Source organism: Mastigoproctus giganteus, chromosome 13, assembly GCF_048544385.1.
Source record: "Mastigoproctus giganteus isolate SK-2022 chromosome 13, ASM4854438v1, whole genome shotgun sequence".
Taxonomy (NCBI): Eukaryota; Metazoa; Arthropoda; class Arachnida; order Uropygi; family Thelyphonidae; genus Mastigoproctus; species Mastigoproctus giganteus.
This window is the reverse complement of record NC_143587.1, coordinates 6,564,145-6,582,402: the sequence shown is the minus strand read 5'-3', so window position 1 is coordinate 6,582,402 and position 18,258 is coordinate 6,564,145. Positions and strand designations below refer to the sequence as shown.

At 39.8% G+C, this 18,258-nt stretch overlaps 1 protein-coding gene across 1 annotated transcript in view; it reads right to left on the bottom strand.

The window, feature by feature from the left end:
* Positions 1-18,258, bottom strand: part of LOC150075741 (vesicle-fusing ATPase 2-like) — a 243,134-nt gene that overhangs the window by 114,108 nt on the left and 110,768 nt on the right. The window contains exon 9 of the mRNA XM_090387859.1: positions 2,280-2,422. Within this exon, the coding sequence (XP_090243985.1) occupies positions 2,280-2,422 (143 nt within the window). The remainder of the gene's footprint in view (positions 1-2,279; positions 2,423-18,258) is intronic.

Below are 18,258 nucleotides of genomic sequence, written 5' to 3'. Positions count from 1 at the left end.
AATTATCTTCTACTAATTATATACCATTATCAACCAATAAAGTCGAGGTAAATAAAAGCATGTTTTTTTATTGTTTCACTGTATTAAAAACACTGACATAAAAAAAAAAAAAAAAAAATGCTTTTATTTACCTTGATTTTTATTTTCATATACAAAGTAACTGTTATGTGGCGTACAAACAGTCTCAAAAATAACTTCCTATTTAACTAATTCGAATCAAAAGGGGACTATAAGCCCAATAAGTCCCTAATATTATAATAATCTTAAATTATAAGAGGACACCTCATACTTTTTTAGTAGGACTGTGAATCTCTCAACACTCAATCGCAATTTAACAGATATTCAATAATACTTTCTCCCTATTAGTCCATAAAATAAAGCGTTTACTGTAGTTATGCCATATCCAGTGAACAAATGTGGTTGATCCATTTCCTTCTAGTGTTAACAATACCTCTTAGTTGACGTATATATATATACAGTATCTTATGTAGGGTGGCACCTGAACATCAGTTCAACGCCGCCTTGGTACATTGTGATGAATACAGAGCTATATAAAAGGCCAGAAGTGTGTGTAGTGTTATGTTTGTGCAGTGCGTGTTGTTTCTGGGCATTTTTGTCACCAGGCAGGCGATCACCTGGAAGCCTGCCCAGTGTCCATCTACACCACGGGAGGTAGGTCACAACTACGCATGTACCGCAGCCGCCCTCGGAACCTTCTGGTTTACAGCTCTTACTGCCTTAACATCAGTGCAAAAAAATTAAAGCAAGTAAATAATAACAAAAAAAACTAAATAATAAAATCCCATCCCTCGGGCAGCCCAAATCTTAGGTACCTCTTAGTTAATATAAAAAGCTTAGAAATGTCTATGATTACTTCTCAAAACACTTCCCATTTAGTATTTGCAGTCATTAACAACATCCATTGGTCCTGCTGTAAAGAATGGGAAAGAGTCTAAAATCCATTTATTCGCCTTAACAAAAGCAAAGTCTCTTCCCTTTACCCTTGACAGTAATTATATCTTTAAATAAAGTCCACATTAATATACTATGATCACTGTCATCCAGTAGTTCCTTCACTGAAGATTCTTAATATATGAAGAGTCACTGTTAATAATCAGAATAAGGGTATTGTTTCCTCTTGTTGCCTCTCTAATGTCCTGGTATAGAAACCAATCATTCACTATTCAGAAATGTTCTACTAATGTGTAATATACACTGTCAGTTACCTGCTTTGTAAGTAACCAACCCACAACAATATCTGGAAAGTTAAAATCCCCTATGACAAGATGCTAATTTACTGGCCCACTCCATTTGTCATCACATTCATTTGGCTTATAACATACTCCCACTCTCGTTTTCCCAGCACTTATGTCTCACCAAACTGACTTAACATTAACTGGCAACCCATGTCAATTAGATGTACTGCCTTAGACTCTTATCTGCTTCATAGCCAAGGCATAACTACCCCCCAACCTTCACCTCCTGTCCTGTCTTTGCTTCTGTACGTGTACTTGCAGTATTCAAATTTAGCATCCCCTATATCTTAGTGGCACCTTGTTTCTGATATCTGCTTTTATTAACTTAATCAAAACTTCATATTTGTCAAGCATCCCCTACATATCGGTGGCACCATGTTTTTGATATCTGCATTTGTTAAATTACAACTTCAAATTCATAAAATTTATTTATTATACTCCTAGCATTAGTGTACACACACACACACACACACACACGCGTGTGTGTGTGTGTGTGTGTGTGTGCGCGCGCGCATGTGTGTGTGCGCGCATGTGTGTGTGTGCGCGCGCGTGTGTGTGCGCGCGCGTGTGTGTGCGCGCGCGCGTGTGTGTGTGTCTGCTTTGCCCTTAGCAAACCTCATACAGCCCATATATTTACATTCCCATGATCAACTTTATAGCACACATGTTTGAAAAAAAACAACTCAACTTTTGTTTCTAGTTTTGAAATAATATCCAATGATATTAATCTACATTTATCTGATAAATGTAGATTAATCCGATATTTATCTACAAATAATATCCAATGAGAAAACTAACAGCTAAAGTAATAATATGATTTAAATAGAATGTAAAACAATGAGAATATATATAAATTTTTTTTAAATTTGCATTTTTACTTTTATCTGAGGGCATGGTAAGTTTCAGATAAAACTTACATTTATCTGAGTTTTATCTTACATTTATATTTATCTTCAGATATAAGTAAAAATTCACATTTTTACTTTTATTGGAGGGCATAGTAAGTTTTCAGATAAAACTTACCTAACTGCTGTACAACTTCAGGAGGAAAAACTCGTGAGGCAAAGGCTCGTCTAAATATTGCATTAAATTCCTTATCAAGTCCACCAATTCCCATCTTTTGGAAGTCCCAATCAGGATTTATAATAGATTGCCTAATCACTTTACTAAAAACAAAAAATTAAATATAAATACACCAAATAATATAAATTTAATTATAACAAAAGTTCACTGCTAATATCTGACAGTCAACTAACAATTCAACATATTTTCTCCCTCCCATCCTCCTCTCATCCTCTGCTGTTTTTTTAATTCCTCTTAGTGTGTTTGCTATTTTGGGGTTGTTATACTCAAAGTGTAACACCATGCAATGCACAGACTGCATGATGGTGGGATTTAGATCCAGGCATATACAATCTCCACAGAATAATGACAGGCAATAAGAAGGAGCACGTGGTACCCTGATGGTTTTAATATTGCTTATTGAGATAAAGAGGTCATGTGCCAAGGTATGAAACCCACAGCTTCTTCTTGAAAAGGTTCAAGGACAGTGACGAGAGAGAGAGAGAGAGAGAGAGAGAGAGAGAGAGAGAGAGAGAGAGAGAGAGAGAGAGAGAGAGAGAGAGAGACAAACAGGCATCCATATGAGAAAAGATTTTATATTTAAGGGCTATAAACTCGGTAACTAAGTACCTTAAAACAGGATCTGAGAGGAGACTGTAAAATAAAGGCTCATAGAACTAGTCTATAACTTCAAATTAACAGGAAAGAGCCATTAGACTGGACATTTTGTTTTTACCAATGAGCTGCTAATTACTTTTTTTTTTTTTTTTTTTTTGGTAGTTGTTGGCGCATAGGCTTCTGTGGCCATAATGCACCTCCCAAGGTTTTTGCAGTACTTTGATCCAAGCCTGAGGCGGGAATCGAACCCGCGACCTTTGGGTTGCCAGGCAGGCACTTTACCCACCCGGCTAGCCCGGTCGGCTGCTGCTAATTACTGGAATAAGTTTGCTTCCATGGGTCGTTGAGACTGACAGTGTAAAGAAATTGAAAGGAAGTTGGATCAGTCTCTATATGAAGAGTGTAATACATATAGGCAGTGTTCTTTTTCCACACACACACACACACACACACACACACACACACACACACACACACACACACACACACACACACACACACACACACACAGTTGGCTTTGCATTAGCAACTTCTTTTACTACCTTTTTTTTTTTTTTTTACTTAATACCTCTTTTACCTGTAATACAGCCTGTACACATCTTGTCATGGACTCCACTAAGTGTTGCACAATGTTTTTGGTGATGCTCACACATTGTCAGGTGATGGTTGTAACATATCGCATGTCCCTCTTTCAAGTAAGTCCCAAACTGTTCAATTATGTTACAGTCGGATGAATTGGGTGGCCATGGGAGGTTAGAGAATGTCGTGTTCCAGACACCAGTTAGCAATTTGTCAAGACTTGTGGCATGCATGCATGCTGTCTTGATAGATGCCAGAGATGTCTGGATACACTGTCAACCTGAAGGGGTGTACTTTTTGCTGGCAATCCCATTCAGCCATTGATTAAAAGTGATTAGAGGATCTACACCATGCCTTGAAAACAGTCCCCAAACAATAACATCACTACCTCCAGAACAACAAACACTAACAGTGCATCCAGGTGCCATGGACTCGCATTGTTTTCTTCAAATGTGGATATGCCCATCAGCATGCCAGAGTTGGAAATGGGATTCATCAGACCAGACAACACATTTCTATACATCAGTGGTCTAGCATTGGTGCTGACATACCCCATACAAGGCACAGTTTCATGTGTCTCACAATGCACGTCTTACATATGGGTACCTGTAGCAGCACCAATGCTAGACCACTGATGTATAGAAATGTGCTGCATCACTTCTGCATTACAAGGCAACATATAATGCCCACCAGAGGCATTGACCACAGGTGACTGTCTCACATGTGACCAGAGTCGGCTCAAGCTACAGGCAAGCTGGGCAGTAGCCCGGGGCGCTGATGCTTTGGGGTCACATGACATTGGAGGTATCGAAGGTTTGAGAGGGTGAAATGCTTTGTGAAAGGGGGAAAACGGTTTAATATGGCAATTAAAACATTATAAATATTCTGGGTTTTTTTTTTTTTTGTGTTTACATTTTTCTTTTTAACTTTTCTCTAGCAAAAATAAAAATATTAACCCAATAAAAACACCTTCTTAAATTTTTTCTATCTGGAAGGGGCACAGGAATTCCTTCCCACCCATGGCACCAATATACCTTGGGCCAACCCTGCATGTGACCACTGACTGATTGTTCGAACACTGTTGAACCAATGGTCGAATAATCAAAAAACCACCAAATGGGAGCACTTAACCATTTTGCTGTTGTTGAGATGATAGCCTGCACATTCTTGTCCCCCCACAATCAGTCAAATCTGAAAGATCTCAATGGCAACCCATTCTTACTTGCAGAAAAACCGATCACACCACATGTGCAAATTACAATCTTATATCAGCCATTAATGAATTTGAGAATTTGAATCACAGATCAGTCTATTCCTACACAAGGGGATGTTGTTAATGGAAAGACACTCAGTGTGTGTTTTCTTGGATAGTGCCTTAAAATTCTGGGGGATTCCTTGTATACACACACACACGACTAAAATTAATAATTTTGGCATTGCTTATAAACACGCCCACCCAGGTCCCAAATAATTCCTAAACAAATGGGGGGGGGGGTTGCTAATGCAAAGCCAACTCAGTGTGTTTTCTTAGATGGCACCTTAAAATTCTAGAGATTCCTTGTGTACACACACACACACACACACACACACACACACACACACACACACACGATTAATATTAATAATTCTGGTGTTGCTTATGAACACCCCACCCCAGATTCTAAATAACAGTTATTGGTTAAAAGGTAATGTAGAACCATCTAGACAGAAATCCAGTACACGGCACTCAGTGCATGGATTTGTCAAGGAAAGATCCTGTTTGACCACTTTGACTGAATACTAAGATGAAGTAACACAAGAAACTAGACGCAAAAAATAATTTTGATATCTAGGTTGGTTAATAACAGTAATCTTGGTATGCTATTGCATCAAGAAATAGTGGCAACTGAAGTTTAACCTTGTATCAGTCGGTGTTAAACCTCAGGGTACTGCTGGGTCAAGTTTTGAGAACAAAAAAGAAGTGGAGGTAACTGTGCAGTCAGATATAAAGTTCTCTGAGTAGATTCTCTGAGACAGGCTGCTAGGATAACTCATGTGTGTTTATCAGTGATATATGGGAATTTGGCCAGCAGTTATAGGATGTGATCATCCAATTTTATAAGCTGATTCTTAAGCCACATGTTGAGTAGTACACACAAGCCAGGAAGTCACATTTTAGGAAGGTTGTGGGTCTGTAGGAATGGGTGCAGAAAAGAACAAGATTAGCAGAAATCTGCTTTTTTCCAACAGGTAGGTGATTGTTGGAACAAACTTCCATCTGGCATGGAAGTGAAATAAATTTTAAAAAGAACTAAACAAATTATTAGAGAGAGATGAACAGGGGAAGTGATTTTTTTTTTTTTTTTTTTTTGTTTGTTGATGCTGTATAAGTTTGCTTCCAGGCACCATTTTCCACTATTAATAAAACCACAAACACTGCAGGCGATGATACAACAGGAAGCAGGAAATGAACGCATATCACCATATGCTGAGCTGTTGAGGAATGATGGATTCATGTACAGAGGACATTTTGAACATGTGACATTACTTCTGTAAGGCATCCCATTTGTATGTATCTAATTGTATCTAATATATTTGAAACTCAATTTTAACAAACAAAAACGTTGTGGATACTGTGAAATTAATTATTCTCAGGGTGATATGGATGAAGACAATACAGATGTTAGTTTTTTTAGGGGAGGGGCAAAACCTGTATTTCTTCAGTGGCAATTTTGCAAGAAATCTTTATTTTTCATTGTTTCCAGTTTGTAAAGCTGATACTATATATACACAATTTTTTTTTTTTTTTTAACAAAACCAGCGTTTTCTTCAATCATTAATCACTCGTAAGAAAACTTTGAATTCCGTAGTACCCACGTCTTTTTATTCATAAAAAGGATTAAACATATTTTTGAGCCAAAAATAGGGGAGGAAAAAAATAGTACTTTTAAAAATAGTAGTAATATAAAACTGTTAAGAACCAAAATAAGCAGAAAAAGGAAAATAATAAAGTTATCATATGTGTAATGCTCCAAAACATGCAGTGCAGCAGTAAAGAAAGCAAAAAGATATAAATAATGTTTCATTTGTAAAATAAATAAAGTGTCTGTGAAAATGGAAATGAAAAGTACACACAGTGCCTGAACCAAGAGAAGTTTAAGGGATAGTGAAAAGTGGAAGTTAAGTAGTGGTTAAACAGGTGAAAGAATTTGAAAAACCTAGTACAAAGATGATGTGTGACTGAGGAAGCAAAAAAAAAAAAAAAAAGTACAAAAATAAAAATTAAAAATAATAAATAACAATGAAATAAATAAGTAAATAACGCTGTATTCAGATATGGGAGGGCAATTTTAGCAAGAGGTCGAATCAGGGGATGGCAAATATACAACATCTGAATATAATAGATGAAAATATGATACATAGTCAGGAAATTCATCAGGGGACTACTCCTGACCATGTACCAGGCACTGCGTTTCCATACTTGTCTGTAGTATCAGAAAAAGGGGGAAGCAAATATGTGGTCTTTATCGTAATACTAGTAGACAAAGTAGTCCCAACGCAGTGTAAAATAAAGTTAATAATGTTGTTGTTTGTTATTTGGTTTTTAGGAGCATTAGCAACTAAGGCCATATTGCTCCGTGAATATGCAGTGGTCATTCCCTGACCTTTCCGTATTTGGTAGTGACGGGCTCGAACCCCGGTCTAATCAAGAAGCGTGTGCTACGCACTGCTGCTCCTTCCCACCTGGCTACGGAAGCGCCTAAAGTTAATAATGAGAAATATAATACAAATGTATGTGAAGTGCAGAAGGGGTGAAAGGTAATTAAATTAACTTGGATGAAAATTAAAATTCAAATATAAAGTAGAGAAATGTGATCGAAAAAAAGGGAATGGTAAAATTCTTGGGGAGGGGAAGGGGAGAAAAGAATGGTCAAAAAAAGGCGAAAATAGCGATAGGATAGATGGAGCATTTATATCACTCTCGTATTATATATATATATATATATATATATATATATGTGTGTGTGTGTGTGTGTGTGTGTGTGTGTGTGTGTGTGCGCGTGTGTGTATGCATATACTCATGAGCTAAAACATTATGACCATCCCTATCTCCATGAGTGGACACATCCTACAGCACCCAGGCATGATATCCTTGACTGCTACAGCACAGGTAGTGCCTGTCAGTACAAAGCCCATGCAATGGGGAAAGGGAAGAAGCTGATGGAGTTTGAACAGGAGAATGATTAGGGCTGCTAGGAAGGCAGCATTTCAGCAACCGCAGGCATTGTCAGCTGTCCGAGGGCTGCTGTAGTGAAGGTATGATGGGAATAGTCCAAAGAGGGACACAAAACCACCAAATATTCCAGGAGAGGGAGACCTCTACTGGCTGACAGTCAAGATGAATGGCAGCTGGCACATGCTGCATGGGACAAACAGATGGTTCACTTGATGGGCATCAATTAATGGCATCCCCCTCCCCCCCATACTTCTCCTTCAACCCATGCACGGTACTAAGTACTATAGGTATTGATACCTTTCGTGTTTGGGGTTTTCATAAAAAAAAAAAAAAAAAAAAGACTACAACTAAGGCATATAAAGAACTGTTTCTGAGCATACCAACTAGTAAACGATTTTGTGGATAGGTTTACAGAGTAGGCAACCTGTTTATGTACCCCTGTTGACCGAGTGTCATTGCCGCCTCCAACTGAGTGGTGCCCACAGTTGAAGCACCGTACCTGGATATTGGATGACTGGTATGATGAATCAAGGTTCCGTCTCAATCAGCATAATGATATTAAGAGTAGGAGACCAGCAGAATTATTTAACAAGTACAGGTCACTGTTGAAAAAAAGCTATGAATTAGGGTTAAATTTGAAAGTGTCTGCAATTCAGCCCAGACACGATAGGAGGGAGTATATGATGAGAGCCATGTCGATCAATTTGGCCCTGGAAAGATTGTGCAAGGCTCAAGGGGTAGAATTTTTTTCAGCCTGTCTGTACTTGTTAACAGGAGAGACTGCTTCTACAGGGATGGGATACACTTAAATAGAAAGGGTGCAAGGATATTTGCTGATGCTGTCGAGGCAGTGTTAGGTGGGTCAGAAAACTGACCCACCTAACACAGAAAGCTTGGGGGGGATACAAGAACTAATATGTTATGTTTGTTATTTGGTTTTTAGGAGCATTAGCAACTAAGGCCATATTGCTCCGGGATATCCGGTGGTCATTCTCTGACCTTTCCGCATCCTCCGTATTTGGTGGTGACGGGCTCGAACCCCGGTCTAAACAAGAAGCGTGTGCTAAGCACTGCTGCTCCTTCCCACCTGGCTACGGAGGCGCACAAGAACTAATAGATTAACAGTAGCCACTGGCAGAGGTGAAAGTGATTCTTGCACTGCTTCTATTGGAATGAGCAGCAGCCTGGAAAACAAGATTCAGGATATTTCAGAGACTGCTGGGAGTCATTGTGGAACAAATAAATACATCGGTTGTGTTAAGGTAGCTAAGAATAGGAACAGGTACATGTATACTTACGTGTACACCAACGCTAGGAGTTTGGTAAATAAATTTGATGAATTTGGGGTATTGCTCAAAACAACAAAGGCAGATATTGTTGGAATATCAGAGACGTGGTTTCACACAGATATAAGGAATGCAGAACTGGAATTTGGGAAGTACAATGTGCACAGAAAGGATAAACAGGATAGGAAGGGAGGAGGGGTTATGCTGTTAGTTAAGAAACACGTAAAATCCAAGGAAGTGAAGCCATTTGACATCGCTGGACAGTGCAGTGTCGACTCAGTTTGGTGTGACATAAGCATTGGGAGATCAAAATTGAGAGTAGGAGTGCGCTATAGGCCTAATGACTCTGATGAGTATAATAAGAAACTGTACAGGGAAATAGAGTGGGTCAGTAAATCAGAGAGTCTTATAATGGGGGATTTTAATTTCCCAGATAGTGACTGGAATTTGTGGTTTGGTCACTCACACACTAGCAAGGCTTTTGTGGATTTATTGGATGATTGTTTTCTACATCAGCATGTTTGGGAGGCAACTAGAGGGAGTAATACTCTTGATTTGATTATCAGTAGTGATTCTTCATGCATTAAGAATCTGCAGATAAAGGAACCACTAGGTGGCAGTGATCACAGTGTGCTGAAGTGGGATTTCCTCAAAGAGGTAACTACCATCAGCGGTAAAGGGAAGGGTTTTAATATATTAGTAGGTTATAATATTTTCAGTGATCGGTAAAATCTATTAAATTGTTGAACTTCGTTGGCATTTAAATTGTACTTTTAACTAAATACATATACCGACTTAGATTACAAACGTAACATAATTAATTAATACATAACTGATACGGAAGTTATATAAAGGGAACTCGGAGATAATTAATACTTGACACTAAAAATATATATATTCCGTTATAACTGTGTTGGGAGATAAGTTAGGGTTATAAACTGAAATTGAAATTTTATTTAAATTAAAAGAAATCATGAATCAGACCAGAGCAGCAAAACAAAAGGCACAACCTAATGGAAGTGCTGTGGCTCAGAGGAGAACTGAGGGGGGGGCAGTTGCCTTCTGAATCACAGCCTTCTAAAATGCACAGCTTGCATGATGTTTGTGGAGCATTCAGGTACGGGACATGATATTGCCATGGGAGATGTCTTTGTGTGTGCGCGATGCAAGGAGTGTATCGAAATCAGGCAACAACTCAGCGTTCTTATGGGCCTATATGAGAGCTTGAAGGACAGGGTGGATGCCCTCGAAGGAACTAAATTGAGGGGCCCATCAAGCTCTCAGCTGCCCACATCAACGCCAGAGCTTGCACTTGGTCATCGCGCAACACAGCGGCAACCCCCAAGGCAGAATGCGCTGGTCCCAAAGGAACTAGTAGTTGTTGGTGACTCTATTGTCAGGGAAAAGGGGAACATGCTTTGTAAAAAGGATAGGTGGAACAGGAGAGGGTATGTCTGCCAGGGGCAAAGGTTGATGACGTAGAGCAGATATCATCTTTTAAGGGCACAAAAGGTGATATAGTTGTACACGTTGGCACTAATGATATCAAGAGTAGGAGACCGGCAGAATTGCTTAACAAGTACAGGTCACTGTTGAAAAAAAGCCGTGAAATAGGGTTGAATTTGAAAGTGTCTGCAATTCTGCCCAGACACGATAGGAGGGAGTATATGATGAGAGCCGTGTCGATCAATTCGGCCCTGGAAAGATTGTGCAAGGCTCAAGGGGTAGAATTTTTTTCAGCCTGGACTGTACTTGTTAACAGGAGAGATTGCTTCTACAGGGATGGGATACACTTAAATAGAAAGGGTGCAAGAATATTTGCTGATGCTATCGAGGCAGTGTTAGGTGGGTCGGAAAACTGCTAGCTTGGGGGAAGACAAAGACGAAGAGATCAACAATAGTCACTGGCAGAGGTGAAAGAGATTCTTGCACTGCTTCTATTGGAATGAGCAGAAGCCTGAAAAACAAGATGCAGGATATTTCAGAGACTGCTGGGAGTCATTGCGGTACAAGTAAACACATGGGTTGTGTTAGGGTAGCTAAGAATAGAAATAGGAGCATGTGTAGTTGCGTGTACACCAATGCTAGGAGTTTAGTAAATAAATTTGATGAATTTGAGGTATTGCTCAAAACATCAAAGGCAGATATTGTTGGGATATCAGAGATGTGGTGTCACACAGATATAAGGAATGCAGAACTGGAATTTGGGGAGTACAACGTCTACAGAAAGGATAGACTGGATAGGAAGGGAGGAGGGGTTATGCTATTAGTTAAGAAATACATAAAATCCAAGGAAGTGAAGCCAGTGGACATCACTGGACAGTGCAGTGTCGAGTCAGTTTGGTGTGACATAAGCATTGGGAGATCAAAATTGAGAGTAGGAGTGTGCTATAGGCCTAATGACTCTGATGAGTATAATAAGAAACTGTACAGGGAAATAGAGTGGGCCAGTAAATCAGAGAGTCTTATAATGGGAGATTTTAATTTCCCAGATATTGACTGGAATTTGGGGGCTGGTCACTCACACACTAGCAAGGCTTTTGTGGATTTATTGGATGATTGTTTTCTACATCAGCATGTTCGGGAGGCAACTAGAGGGAGGAATACTCTTGATTTGATTATCAGCAGTGATTCTTCATGCATTAAGAATCTGCAGATAAATGAACCACTAGGTGGCAGTGATCACAGTGTGCTGAAGTGGGATTTACTCAAAGAGGTAACTACCATTAGGGGTAAAGGGAAGGGTTATTGCTTTCGTAAAGGCAACTACGATGGACTGAGACAGTATTTAAATTCTATACAGTGGGAGCAACTGATGATGTTACCAACAGCAAATGCAAAATGGGAAGCATTCAAAGAACTTATCTTGGAAGCTATTAGGCTTTACATACCAACCAAGAAATATTGTTCAAGGTTTAGGCCTAAATGGATGTCAGATGAACTGATGAGGCATATGGCAGAGAAGAAACATGCATGGGATACATACAAATTAACACATGACACAGAAGCCTATGATAGATACAAGTTGATCTGTAACCAAGTTACAAAGGAGGTTAGGCAGTCGAAGGCAGATTACGAGAAATCTTTGGCAAGGGATGCAAAGAAAAACAGCAAAGAGTTCTTTACTTATGTAAACTCTAGAAGGAAGGGGTTGAATCACATTGGACCACTTGATATCGATGGGTCAACTGTTGATGATCCTGCTCAGGTAGCTAACTAAATGAATATTTTGCATCGACATTCACACATGAGGAGTTATTTAGCGAGGGGAAAGCCAGAGGTGTATTCCACTCTAGCAGTAAGCTAGAGAATCTTGTAATAACTGAGAGTAAAGTGGAGGAGAAATTGTTGAAGATAAACACAAGAAAGGCACCTGGGGTGGATGGGATCTATCCAGTTATATTAAAGGAGGCAGCAGAGGAAGTAAGCAAACCCTTAGCCATAATTATGAGAGCTTCCTTGGACTCAGGGGAGGTACCCATAGACTGGAGATGTGCAAATGTAACCCCAATTCACAAAGGAGGATCAAAGGCTGTCACAAGTAATTATAGACCTGTGAGTTTAACTTCTGTTCCAGGAAAATTAATGGAGACACTAGTTAAAGAAGCACTGCAGGATCATTTAGACAAGACTTCAGTTATAGCTCCGACACAGCATGATTTTGTTAAGGGGAAGTCTTGCCTGACCAATTTGATTGGATACTATGATGCAGTCACAAAGGAACTGGATGCAGGGAATAACTTTGATATTATATACTTGGATCTTAGAAAGACTTTTGATACTGTTGCACATGGAAGACTGCTGCACAAATTGGAGCAGTGTGACATTGGAGGCAAATTGCTGCTGTGGATAAAGGGGTGGCTGAGGGGGAGAAGACAGAGAGTGGTAATCAATGGACACTGCTCGTCGTGGACTAATGTTATTAGTGGAGTCCCTCAGGGCTCAGTGTTGGGTCCATTATTGTTTTCTGTATTCATAAATGATATTGATGATGGTATATCAAGCTTAATGTCAAAGTTTGCAGACGATACAAAGGTAGGCAGGGTTGTCAAGGACACTACTGACACTATGCTGCTGCAACAGGATCTGGAAAGGTTGAGCAGATGGGCTGAGAGGTGGCAAATGAAGTTTAACATTGACAAATGTAAAGTACTACACATGGGAAACAGCAACGGCAGAGCAACGTATCAACTCTGTGGTACTACACTGACAGTGGTAGAGAATGAAAGGGACCTGGGGGTGGTTGTGCAGGCAGATATGAAGTTCTCTGAGCAGTGCAGACGGGCTGCAAGAGTAGCTCATGGTGTATTGTCAATGATATATAGGAATTTTTCTAGCAGGGATAAGGAGGTGATTATTCCCTTGTATACGGCAATGGTCAGGCCACACCTAGAGTACTGTATACAGGTCTGGAGGCCTCATTTCAAGAAGGATGTAGAGCTGCTGGAACGAGTACAGAGAAGGGCAACACGATTAGTGAGTGGAACAAAGGGGTGCTCTTCCGAAGAAAGGCTTAAGTTTTGCAAATTACAGTGTCTGGAGACTAGGCACCAGCAAGGTGATCTGATAGAGGTGTATAAGGCTTTGAATGGTTTGAGCATGCTCAATGCTGATGGGATTCTTCCTCTCGCTCAGAATAATCACCTGAGAGGGCATAAATTCAAATTGAGGAAAGACAGATGTAGGATAGACGTGCGGAAATTTGCCTTTAGCCAGCGGGTGGTTGGTTGGTGGAACAGACTTCCATCCCTTGTCGTGGAAGTTGATAGCCTAAATAAGTTTAAGGCTCAGCTGGACAGGTATTTTGAACGAACAGAGGGGTGAAGTGGAAGTGGTTTCTTTTTTTTTTTTTTTTATTATTTATTTTTTTAATTTTTTTATTTTATTTTATTTTATTTTTTTTTTTTGGCTGATGCTGCATAATTTGGCTGATAGCTTGCTTTCTTGCATCAAATGCCTCTACTAATGCTAATGTTTTTGCTTTCGTAAAGGTGACTACGATGGTCTGAGACAGTATTTAAATTCTATACAGTGGGACCAACTGATGATGTTACAACAGCAAATTCAAAATGGGGAGCATTCAAAGAACTTATCTTGGAAGTTACTAGGCTTTACATACCAACTAAGAAATATTGTTCAAGGTTTAGGTCTAAATGGATGTCAGATGAACTAATGAGACATATGGCAGAGAAGAAAAATGCATGGGATACATATATTAACATGTGACACAGAAGCTTATGATAGATATTAGTATTAGTATTAGTAATGGCCGCATGGTGCAAGAAAGCCTATGGCTTATCCTGCACCAGCCAAAAAAAAATAAAAAATAAAAAAAAATAAATCCGAACAAAACAATGATAAAAACAAAAAAATAAAAATAAATAACTAAATAATAATAATTAATAAAATAAAAAATAAATGAAAAGGAAATTAAACCTATCATCCTATGTGCTTCCCTTACCCGAAAGTACTATCCAGATGACCTTTGAATTTCCCCAAACTCTCGGCCTCTACCACCCATGAAGGCAACTTATTCCAGTAATTTATAACTCGCTGGCTAAAATAGAACTTCCTGCAATCCAATATAAACATTTCCCCCCGTAACTTGAATTTATGTCCCCTAGTTCTAGCATCATTTATAATCTTGAAAATTTTGTCCTCATTCATTTTACTGATGCCTCTCAGAGCCTTAAACACCTCAATCAAATCTCCTCTAAGGTGTCTAGTTTCCAAACTCTGCAACCCACATATTCGAAGTCTTTCTTCATAAGGACGCCCTTTTGCCGATCTCACCAGGCGAGTTACCCTTCTTTGCACCCTTTCAAGAAGCTCGATGTCTTTCTTCAGGTGCGGTCTCCATACTTGAACACAGTATTCCAAGTGTGGTCTAACGTAAGCCTTATATAATGGGATTATCACGTCCCTATCTCTACTTGCAAAAGTTCGATAGATCATTGATAGGACACCATGGGCCTTCCTTGCAACCTGTTTACAATGCTCAGAGAATTTCATGTCTGACCGTATCGTAACACCCAAGTCCCTTTCCTCCAGTACTGGCTTTAGTTGAACTCCACCAAGTGAATAAGTTTTTTTGGGATTACTGTTTCCCAGGTGTAATACCTTACACTTTTTAGCATTAGCATTAGTAGAGGCATTTGATGCAAGAAAGCAAGCTTATGCAGCATCAGCCAAAAAAAAAAAAAAAAAAAAAAGTAACATAAATAAATAAAAATAACCACTTCCACTTCACCCCTCTGTTCGTTCGAAATACCTGTCCAGCTGAGCCTTAAACTTATTTAGGCTATCAACTTCCACGACAAGGGATGGAAGTCTGTTCCACCCACCAACCATCCGCTGGCTAAAGGCAAATTTCCGCACATCTATCCTACATCTGTCTTTCCTCAATTTGAATTTATGCCCTCTCAGGTGATTTTTCTGAGCTAGAGGAAGAATCCCATCAGCATTGAGCATGCTCAAACAATTCAAGGCTTTGTACACCTCTATCAGATCACCCCGCTGGTGCCTAGTTTCCAGACACTGTAATTTGCAAAACTTAAGCCTTTCTTCGTAAGAGAACCCCTTTGTCCCATTCACCAATCTAGTTGCCCTTCTCTGTACTCGTTCCAGCAGCTCTACATCCTTCCAGAAATGAGGCCTCCAGGCCTGTATACAGTACTCTAGGTGTGGCCTGACCATTGCCTTATACAAGGGAATAATCACCTCCTTATCCCTGCTAGAAAAATTCCTATATATCTTGACAATACACCATGAGCTACTCTTGCAGCTCGTCTGCACTGCTCAGAGAACTTCATATCTGCCTGCACCACCACCCCCAGGTCCCTTTCATTCTCTACCACTGTCAGTGTAGTACCACAGAGTTGATACGTTGCTCTGGGGTTGCTGTTTCCCATATGTAGTACTTTACATTTGTCAATGTTAAACTTCATTTGCCACCTCGAAGCCCATCTGCTCAACCTTTCCAAATCCTGTTGCAGCAGCATAGTGTCAGTAGTGTCCTTGACAACCCTGCCAACCTTCGTATCGTCTGCAAACTTGGACATTAAGCCTGATATACCATCATCAATATCATTTATAAATACAGAAAACAATAAAGGCCCCAATACTGAACCCTGAGGGACTCCACTAATAACATTAGTCCACGACGAGCAGTGTCCATTGATTACCACTCTCTGTCTTCTCCCCCTCAACCACCCCTTTATCCATAGCAGCAACTTGCCTCCAATGCCACACTGCTCCAATTTGTGCAGCAGTCTTCCATGTGCAACAGTATCAAAAGCCTTTCTAAGATCCAAGTATATAATATCAAAGTTATTCCCTGCATCCAGTTCTTTTGTGACTGCATCATAGTATCCAATCAAATTGGTCAGGCAAGACTTCCCCTTAACAAAACCATGCTGTGTCCTAGCTATAACTGAAGTCTTGTCTAGATGATCCTGCAGTGCTTCTTTTACCAGTGCCTCCATTAATTTTCCGGGAACAGAAGTTAAACTCACAGGTCTATAATTACTTGTGTCAGCCTTTGATCCCCCTTTGTGAATTGGGGTCACATTTGCACATCTCCAGTCAATGGGTACCTCCCCTGAGTCCAAGGAAGCTCTCATAATTATGGCTAAGGGTTTACTTACCTCCTTTGCTGCCTCCTTTAATATAACTGGATAGATCCCATCCACCCCAGGTGCCTTTCTTGTGTTTATCTTCAACAATTTCTCCTCCACTTTGCTCTCAGTTATTACAAGATTCTCTAGCTTACTGCTAGAGTTGAATACACCTCTGGCATTCCCCTCGCTGAATAACTCCTCATGTGTGAATGTCGATGCAAAATATTTATTTAGTTTGTTAGCTACCCGAGCAGGGTCATCAACAGTTGACCCATCGATCTCTAGTGGACCAATCTGATTCATCCCCTTCCTTCTAGAGTTTACATAAGTAAAGAACTCTTTGCTGTTTTTCTCCGCATCCCTTGCCAAGGATCTCTCGTAATCTGCCTTCGCCTGCCTAACCTCCTTTGTAACTTGGTTACAGATCAACTTGTATCTATCATAGGCGTCCGTGTCACGTGTTAATTTGTATGTATCCCATGCATTTTTCTTCTCTGCCATATGCCTCATTAGTTCATCTGACAACCATTTAGGCCTAAACCTTGAACAATATTTCTTAGTTGGTATGTAAAGCCTAGTAGCTTCCACGATAAGTTCTTTGAATGCTTCCCATTTTGAATTTGCTGTTGGCAATATCATCAGTTGATCCCACTGTATAGAATTTAAATACTGTCTCAGTCCATTGTAGTCGCCTTTACGAAAGCAATACCCCTTCCCTTTACCCCTAATGGTAGTTACCTCTTTGAGTAACTCCCACTTCAGCACACTGTGATCACTGCCACCAAGTGGTTCATTTATCTGCAGATTCTTTGTTGGATTTGCACTTTGTTGGATTAAAGCACAGCTGCCATTTTTCTGACCATTCCTGAAGTCTATCTAGGTCTCTCTGAAGAAGCTCAGCTTGACAGTGATCATTAACTACTCTCCCAATTTTAACATCATCTGCAAATTTAGACATCACGCCCTCTATCCCTTCATCAATGTCGTTTATGAAAATTAAAAACAACAGTGGTCCTAATACTGATCCTTGGGGAACCCCACTTCTTACATCAACCCAATCTGAGGAATAGCCATTTATCACAACCCTCTGCCTCCTGCCCTGAAGCCATCCTTCTATCCATCTAAGGATTTTCCCAGTGATTCCAACCTGTTCCAGCTTATAAAGCAACCGCTCATGTGGGACTGAGTCAAAAGCTTTGCTGAAATCTAAATAAACAATGTCGAAATTATTCCCTAAATCCAGCTCGTGAGTGACCCTTTCGAAATAGCGAACCAGATTTGTTAAACATGATTTTCCCTTTACGAAACCATGCTGAGTATCCTTGAGAATTTCAATTCGATCCAAATGATCCTGAATTCCACCCTTGATCATTGCCTCCATGATTTTCCCTACTACTGAAGTCAGACTGACAGGTCGATAATTTCCAACTTCACTTTTAGAGCCACCCTTATGTATGGGAGATACATTTGCACTTTTCCAATCCAAGGGAATCTCTCCAGAGTCTAATGATGCTCGCATAATTAGCCTCAATGGTTCAATGCACTCGCTTGCCGCCTCTCTTAAGATTATAGGGTATATTCCATCAAATCCAGGAGCCTTACTGGTCTGTAGGCTCGAAAGT